At 34.4% G+C, this 9,081-nt stretch overlaps 1 protein-coding gene across 12 annotated transcripts in view; it reads right to left on the reverse strand.

Annotated features, from left to right (window-relative positions):
- The window catches only part of LOC132368518 (sodium channel protein type 3 subunit alpha), an 83,570-nt gene extending 74,877 nt beyond the window's left edge, over nucleotides 1-8,693 (reverse strand). For all 12 annotated transcript variants that reach the window (XM_059927191.1, XM_059927184.1, XM_059927181.1 and 9 more), the window contains exons 1-3: nucleotides 8,430-8,693; nucleotides 2,964-3,082; nucleotides 1,255-1,344 (exon numbers count right to left, since the gene is read on the reverse strand). In XM_059927191.1, the coding sequence (XP_059783174.1) occupies nucleotides 1,255-1,344; nucleotides 2,964-3,082; nucleotides 8,430-8,693 (473 nt within the window). The remainder of the gene's footprint in view (nucleotides 1-1,254; nucleotides 1,345-2,963; nucleotides 3,083-8,429) is intronic.
- Between the last annotated feature and the right edge of the window lie 388 nt (nucleotides 8,694-9,081).

Consider the following 9,081-nt stretch of genomic DNA (forward strand, 5'->3'; position numbering starts at 1 on the left):
TACAATGGTGTGTTAGTTTCTGCTTTATAACAAAGTGAATCAGCTATACATATACATATATCCCCATATCTCCTCCCTCTTGCGTCTCCCTCCCACCCTCCCTCCCTATCCCACCCCTCTAGGTGGTCACAAAGCACTGAGCTGATCTCCCTGTGCTATGCAGCTGCTTCCCGCTAGCTATCTGTTTTACATTTGGTAGTGTATATATGTCCATGCCACTCTCTCACTTCGTCCCAGCTTACCCTTCCCCCTTCCTGTGTCCTCAAGTCCATTCTCTACGTGTGCGTCTTTATTCCTGTCCTGCCCCTAGGTTCTTCAGAACCAATTTTTTTTTTTTTTTTTTAGATTCCATGTATATGTGTTAGCATACGGTATTTGTTTTTCTCTTTCTGAGTTACTTCACTCAGTATGACAGACTCTAGGTCCATCCACCTCACTACAAATAACTCAATTTTGTTTCTTTTTATGGCTGAGTAATATTCCATTGTATATATGTGCCACATCTTCTTTATCCATTCATCTGTCGATGGACACTTTGGTTGCTTCCATGTCCTGGCTATTGTAAATAGAGCTGCAATGAACATTGTGGTACATGACTCTTTTTGAATTATGGTTTTCTCAGGGTATACGCCCAGTTGTGGGATTGCTGGGTCATATGGTAGTTCTATATTTCCTTTTTACAGAACACATCTGTGGTGTTTTAAGCACACATCCTCTGTCTAAATAAACTATGTGTTGGAATATAACTAAACATCAAAGTAACTTAAATACCTAAATGTATTTTTCCTAAATGTAATGATATAACATATAACTGAAATGCCTAATATAGTAATATAGAGCTAAACACCTAAATCTATTTTATCAGAATATAACAATAATGGTAATATACTAGAATAAAATAATTTTATTTATAAAATTATTCAAATGGTAATTATTTTTTATCTAAAGTACATAACTGTGATTCAGTCTTAACTTTTATGCTAAATGATTGTTTAGTTTACCACCTAGTATATACAATTAATAACCTTTCTTAAACAGATACTATCCTTTGTCAGAAGAAATACCTACCTTATAGGAGAAAAAGTCCCCTAAAGAACTTCCTCTGTTTTTTTCATATTAAGGAAATAACTTTTTCTTAAAAGTGTTTAGCCTGACTTCAAAAAAGTGGAAACCATGAGTCAGACCATAGCTATAAGGAGATTGCTAGAGAATTTGAGTGTGTATTTCTCATTCCAAGAAATTATTTCTACTTACTCTACATTCTTTGTCCAGTCTGGAGGATTACTCAGGGTCATAAATACACAGTTGGTCAAAATAGTGCACATGATAAGCATGCTGAATAAAGTAGATTATAGTTAAGGAATAAATGCTAGTACAATGTCATGGTCACTTAAAAATGATCCAGTACAAAAAAAAAAAAAATCAACACAAGTTACCTGTAAAATTAACCTTACTTATTTCTTTTAAAACAATGGCAAAAACAGTAAGAAACTTCAAAGTTTGTCATATACTCTTGGTCCATTCTTTTTTATTTTACATAATTTTCTCACAAAACTGAATTCAATAGAAAGAGATCTCTATTTGAGGCAAATGGGAATTTTGTATTTCACTGAGTTGTGTGAAACTGCACTGCAGGGGAAATGACCATTCTTTGGTAAGTTTATAGTATAAGTCTAAAAGTTATACTTCAGGTATCGTTTACAATTTCTACTGACAGACAAAAGGTTAATGAGTGCAATATAATACACTTGAGAATGTACAGCCCCATATATTTGAGGATTACACTGATTGAGAATTCCACTGTAATTAGGAACTCTAGCAGTCTTATATTGATGTAACTTGTTCCTTTAGCGTTTACAATGTAAGAATAAAGAGAGAGGCAATTTTTTGCTAAAGAGCTAGTATTATTTTCTAACTTTCTATTTTCACTTGAGAGTGTGGGAACTTTGACCAGCTAGCTGTCTTCCTGTATCTAGTCCACACCATACCTAAACAAACACTGTTTTTAAACCTTCCTAAGAATTAGATGTAGTAATTTCCCTTAGGATCTCAATCCAGACTTCACTCTAAGGAAGTTTATGATTACATATTTTGAGGTAAATCTTTTATTTTAAAATGTAAATACTTTACAGTATCAAACCATAGAATGGGAGAATTCAAATGCATTTCAAAAGATTATCAGTCCCATTTCCCCTGTCTCTAGGTTAACCCTGTCTCTTTTGTCTCTCTTTTAGTTTTTATGTTAGCCTGTTTTGAATCTGTATAAGATGCCCATTCTTGAACACTGCGTCTGAAGATCACCTTTCTATTTCATTATCATGTCTTGAGAATTTTCTTGAAATCCACCCCTATTATGTCATTTTACATATACATTTTGACTATCACTGTAAGTAGTTTTAAGTTCAATGAGTTTTAAATATATATTATCAATCAGATACATAGGCACATAGTAGTTTAAAAAATATTTACTAAAGGAAGGAAAGAGGGAAGAAAGGAAGGAAAGAGGGAAGAAAGGAAGGCAGGAGGGAAGGAGGGAGGGAGGGAGGGAGAGAGGACAGGCCCAGGTGATGAAAATACAGAACGAATTAAGGCACAAAAGTTTGAACATTTGGTTATATAGATAATAATACTAAGCACCATAGACTATGTTTCTTTAGTGGTGGTTATATATGGTCTAATTGAGGTTAGTAAAAGTTTGAAGTAGATTTGCTGTTGTTCCTACCACACAATGTGTTTCATTTACACATTCACTATCATGGTAGCGTTTTTACTTCTAGAATCATAATAGTCATTCTACAATAATCTTGTTATAAATAGCAGAAAATCAATGAGTAAAACAGATTAAACAACAATGTTACCATTAATCTCAAAGAAATTTTATATATTTTTTAAAAAAAGAATGACATTTTTTGTAAAATCAACTACTAGAAACAGCATTTAGACAATTCACATGAAAAGGATATGAATGTACCAAAATCTTAATAGCAATTTTCCTAACAGGGTTTAGCGGAGTTAAAATATACAAGGCAGAGGTGGCACTGAATCGGAAAATTGCCTTCCCTTTATTCAATACTATAAAAGTCTGAAAAAGAAAATATGAGAAAAAAATTACTAGATTAGACATGTGGCTTATTTGAAGAGCTTATACACATAAAAAAACTTCTTACCTGATTTGTTTGAACTTGTTTAAGCCAGTTTGTATATCATAACTATAAACATGTTAGATGTTTCTCCCTTAAATTAACATAGCTACAAATAAAGATATGATATACTATTATCTAATCTGTCTCTCAGGTATCAACTTCCTGATACCAACTGATGATCCTACACAAAATTTTTACCAAGATGTAAGGTAACCTTATGGACTCTAAGTCTATCTAAGGCTTACCATCTGTCTCCAGCTTTGGTAACTTTTCAGATTATTCTGTACATACTGCTATTAAAATAATCTTTTATAAATATTTTAATTGCATCAAGGCTTTTAACTCCAAAGTTTATGAAAGCTATTTTCCCTATGGTAGTTGTCCTACTTTAAAATGTTCAAACAGGCTGAATAACCTGGTTTTGCTCATTCTATAGATCTGCTGGTAATACTGAGAAGGAACAGCTGCATTAAGAATTAGGCTGGACTACATCATTTCAAAGGGCATTCCCTGAAACCTATAATCTTCAATTTAGCATTTAAGTTGTACTACCCAGTGATTACCTAGTAGGTCTCTCTAGGATCATCTTTTATTTTTTTCCCACCAAAGCATCTCTGTTCCAGCCGATTCAATTCACTTGCCAATTCCACACACTGTCAACTTCTCCCTCTGATTCTGAAAATGAGTGTCATAGAATCCTAGAGGAGGGAGGCACCTGAAAGGTCATGTAATGCAAACTTCCTCCCGTTTCAGGTCCGTAACAGACCTGACAATAAGGTCCCACCTACAACGACCCACTATTATATCAAAGGTTCTTAGTCCTTGTCCACATGTTAGAATTTCCTGGGGTGATTTTAAAATTGCCGACATATGGGATCCACGCGAGAACAATTGAATCAATTTCTGGAGGATGGGCACAAACAATGGTATGTTAAAAAATTTCCTCACGTGATTCTAATATGCAGCCAAAGATTGAAAATTCCTACTCTCTGGGAATGTCCTCAGCTATCAAGATCATCTCCTCCACCATGTCTTTCCAGATAAATCACACTGCCTTCTGATCACTCCCTAATTGTTTCCCTTTTCCAGTAAGTCTTAGTACATTAATATACGCACATTAGCATGTTGCTTGTAATTACAGTCAGGTAGCAATTTACATGTAGAGTTCATTCCACTGAGGACTAGCTTAGAAGTTGTTATAAATCATTGAGCATAAAGAGCCTGTTTGCTACTTTTTCTCCATTTTTTCCACAGTATTTAATAGCCTGGTTTGCAAATAAACACCTGTTTTAATTAAATGTGGGTTTATCTTTAAAATGCCATTTACCTTTAAGACATCTATTCTATATAACCAGTTACTTAATAATATGTTTTTATCCTTTAAGTAAGGGCTATATCCCATACATTCATGTTCACTGACAACATGCTCTGTTTGAATAGATATATTGTGAGTATAATACTTATATTTTATAAATATAAAATATATTGTAAGTATAAAGGGTAGAGAAAACATCTTCTCTGCACATTGGCCTTTTGTATTCAAGACCATGGACCTCACCAGCCATTTTTCCATGAACTGTACTCTATAAATGTGAACGATTCTATGACAAGGGCAAATAAACTGTTCTTTACTAGCACTGAGATTATCCACAAGGGACAGTGGACATTGGGAAGAGTGCCCTTGAAGCACAAATGCATTAAAGGATTTTTTGAATTCACAGGATTAAATCATGTGATATTATAGCCAAACAATCTAGATCCATTTAAACATTCAATGACAGCAGTAACATGTAAAATTTACCATAGTTTAAGGTACATTTACTCATGATTTTTTGAAACAATATCCCTGAAAAAACCACTTGTAACATTGAGAGGATTTTATTTTGAAAAAATCTCCAAAAACAGAGTAACAGGAATGAACTGTCCCTTAAAACATGGAATCCTCTTCTCTTCCCACAAGATTGGCCTTTGTAGTACTAATGGGATTAAAAACGACATGCCAAGGGCATCTTTGGTGAATTTACTGATTCTGGAAAAAGCAGACCTTAAAAACACAATACCAGTTTATTTCTGGAGAACAGCCCCTAACACAAAGAAAACTCTGAGTTCTGAGAAATTAAGAATAAAACGTTAATATCCTGTATGGGGAAAAAATTTCAAGAAAGGCATTTGAAATTTGGGGCTCTTACGTTACTGAGAGATATATCTAAACTGAAAATTATTTGACAGAATGACATGTAAATAGAGGAGAGATAAATAGTGTAATTCCAAAGTCAGTCCTCTAAGAAATGATAAGTATTGATGTGACTTAAAAAAATAGTACTACTTACTGCTACTAAGGTGATGAATGTTATATCCGGAAGTATGTTAAACTGGTTATTGTCTACTCTGGAATGCTGCTTGCTTCTTTTTTCCAGGTAAATGCACATTTTACAGGTTCACTAAAATTTTTACTACTTGAGGCAGGAGTAAGTTCTCTGAGTAGAACCGCATACATCAGAGAATTCAAAATTATAAAACCAATTTAAAAAAAAATTTCTTTTCTTATATTAATAAACACCATATGTAGTTTTGCTTAGTGGTTAAGAGCTCTGGCTCTGGAACCTGACTGCCTGGGTTCGAATCCTTATCCACCACTTATGGAATGTGACTTTGGGCAGGTTACTTAACCTCTCTGGGCTTCACCTTCCCATCTATAAAATGAGGTTAACATAATACACGCCTCACTGGTTCTTTGAATATTAAATTAAAGCACTCAAACAGTACCTGACAAAGTATGCGCATAACAAATGTTAGCTATTATTATCACTGTCACTATTCTTGTTTTATCTGTTCAATTTGAATGCCATTAAAATACACTGTGATGTTGCTCATATGATTAAATTAGGTATGTAAACTGTATCATTAATTGATGGAAGCAAAGTTACATAATGCTTTACAATTTTAAAATGCCTTTCACTTGCATTATTTCATATAATTAACAAGCTCTATACCGTATTTTAAATTCCAGAACTTCTCCATTAGCTTCCTACATTAGCTCCTTCTATCCTAAGAACCACAAACTACCTTTTTCTTCAATAGCACCTCAATCTTTATCTTTATGGACACTTCATAAAGGAAAGCTGTGCAGACAACAGTAAACAGTCTCGATGTCTCTCAAGATGGGTCATGGCCGTTATGAATAAATCAGGGTTCAAGTCTTGCTGTCAGACAGGAAGGCAATAAAAACTGACTTCGTTAGCACACAGAGAACAATTCTGTTTCCGAGCGGCAGACTCACATTAACCAAGCTTGAAAGCCCGATATAAAATCAGAATGCCAATCTACTCATATACAACCAGATATATCACTGTCACATGGGCTGAAATAATTGCCATAGCACAACCAGCACGTTCTTTAAGCAGATCTATGGGAAGACAAATTATAATAAGATATTCTTTGCTGAGGGTGGAGTCCAAATAAGCTGACTTAGTTAAATAATACATATGTTTGATGACATCTTGATTAGGTAGTACAGTGTAGCCCCTTTACAATGAAGTGACCTTCTGGGAGGAATATGCTTTCAGGGCTACTACTAACTAAAGATCTGTCTCCCTGGGAAAATGCTAACGTTTGTCTCTATTACTCTCCTTTTCCCCCCTTAATTTTACCAGTTCCCTTTCTTAAGGACACTTCCTTTCTTTAAGTAACAAATACTTTTAATCATGTCAGAGTATCAGTCGTGCCCCTGTCTCTTGAAGGTATCTTTGCAAATATATAGTTTGAATCAATAATTTTCAGAGGAGAATTTTCTTCTAGTTTCTTGGGGAATGCCTCACTAGCATCATCACGTGTAATAATACAGCAACTAAATTTCAAAATTTTCTTTATCGATTCTATAGTAAAGTACTGGAATAAATTATTTTTAGAACTATATGAATATATATTATCTGCCACCTTTCATGAAGCTAGTTTAAAAGGAAGAAGAAAGGACCTGTTTATTTAACTTTGTTCTGTAACTTTACATAAAGCATTTTAAAGCTCGCTACTCGAAGCGTGGCCCAGGTACTAGCAGCATGAGTCTCACTCGAGGGCTTGTTAGAAACGCAGGATCCGTGACCCCACCCCAGATTGATGGAATCAGAATCCGTATTTTAACAAGATCCTCTGGTGATGTGTATGTACGTGTAAGTTTGAGAAGCACTCCTTTAGAGCAGTAGGGCTAGTTCCATGTCTGAATGGTTAATTGTCAGTTCCTTTAACCATCATTGATCTTATAAATTGTATGCTGCTTAAAGAATGCAATTTCTTTCGCCATTCCTTTTAAAAGGGCTGGCTTCGACTAGTAAAAGTGCTCAATATCTCCTTTAATCTGTAAGCCAATGACTCATGGTGATATTAATTTATCTTTAGTTTCTACCTGGGCCTGTTTTTATGCTTGTGAACGTGAAATATAAATTGTGGTTGTAAGATGTCAAAATACCCAATTAGAAAGCATAGAATCTATCATCCATTTTTTATATTTCCTATAAAATACTGCACAGCTGGTTTAACATCAAAAACTAGCTAATTCTGACAGAATTATGTGATTATTACAGTATTAGGAAGGCACAGTCATAGCTGTTGATTTAAATCATATATAGATGGAAAAACTTGAGGTTTTGGGGGGGTTTTTTTGCCTTCTGTTCTTGACATTTTTTTCTTGGAGTGATTTTTTAACAATATGTAAGTGTTAAAGAATCTAGCCTGTGACAAATTAAGGTTAAGAGAAGCTCCCAATCATATTCCAGGTTAGTGGACCAAAAACATGTATCCTTGGGTGAACATGCTTCTCAATGTATATCTTCCTACAGGAGGATGCTAAGTAAAAGATTATTTATTGCCCTCTAGAACACAAATCTATTGTGAAGAAACCTCAAGCCAAATAAGAACTAAAAAATAGGTATATGTACCCCATAACGCTTCTTTCACATAGCTACTATTCTGTTGTCTACTGTGTGCTTAAGTATGTCAACAATAACAGATATTTTGCTTTGTTGATGTCAGTTTTAATTTTGACAGTATCAATTACTATGAAATTGTAGAAATTGTTCATCTCTTTATATCTCTTCACTGTGGCCAGATCTTGACTTCATTTCTTATAAATATTTCTGCTTATTATATTATGCTTAAAAATAAGTAGAAATAAAAAGTATAAAATCTTTAACAGTAGAAAAATTATGATGTGGTATATATATGAGCCCCAGCAAAGTATATTAAAGTTGAGTTAAATTAAAGACTTATTGGAAGGATAAAATCAACACTCACTTTCTTATTGATATAGTATGGGTCCAGGTCCTCCAGTGGCTCTGACACCATCCCTGGAGGGATGTCTCCATAAATAAATGGAAGGTTCTTTCCAGCTTCCAAGTCACTGTTTGGCTTTGGTTTGTTCTCGTCATCGTTGTCTTGTTCTCTCTTGGGTTTCTTGGCTTTCTCTTCTGCAGCACGGTTTTCGATAGCAGCAAGAGATTCTCTAGTAAAAAGGCGGAAGCTTTCAGGTCCTGGGGGTGCCAGAAGTGCCTGTGCCATCTTTTCATCCTGCACATTTAATTACGTTTAGCTTCTTGCATAAGAATAGCCTACAATTTTTAAAAAATGCATGAGAGTCAGGAAACCAAATGAACGAGAGGGATTAAGAAAATCAACCAAGATGTCATTTAATGTTTCTTCTAGTAATTTTTTTAAGTATAAACTTTAAGTAGTGCTTTTCATGCTGCACTACAAATTTTAACTTAGAAGCATCATTCAATCTAATTTTCAATACGCCAACTTTATATGTCCATCAAAAGTCTGTTCTGATACCTTTGCACCAATGTATAGTATATGTTTGGTAAAGAGTAATGCCAAGAATGCTTGTCAATAAAATTACTCAAGGACCCATTATTTCTCTCCCTCCTCCTTTTATCACATCTTACTA

This window comes from Balaenoptera ricei, chromosome 7 (genome assembly GCF_028023285.1).
Source record: "Balaenoptera ricei isolate mBalRic1 chromosome 7, mBalRic1.hap2, whole genome shotgun sequence".
NCBI classification, from domain to species: Eukaryota; Metazoa; Chordata; class Mammalia; order Artiodactyla; family Balaenopteridae; genus Balaenoptera; species Balaenoptera ricei.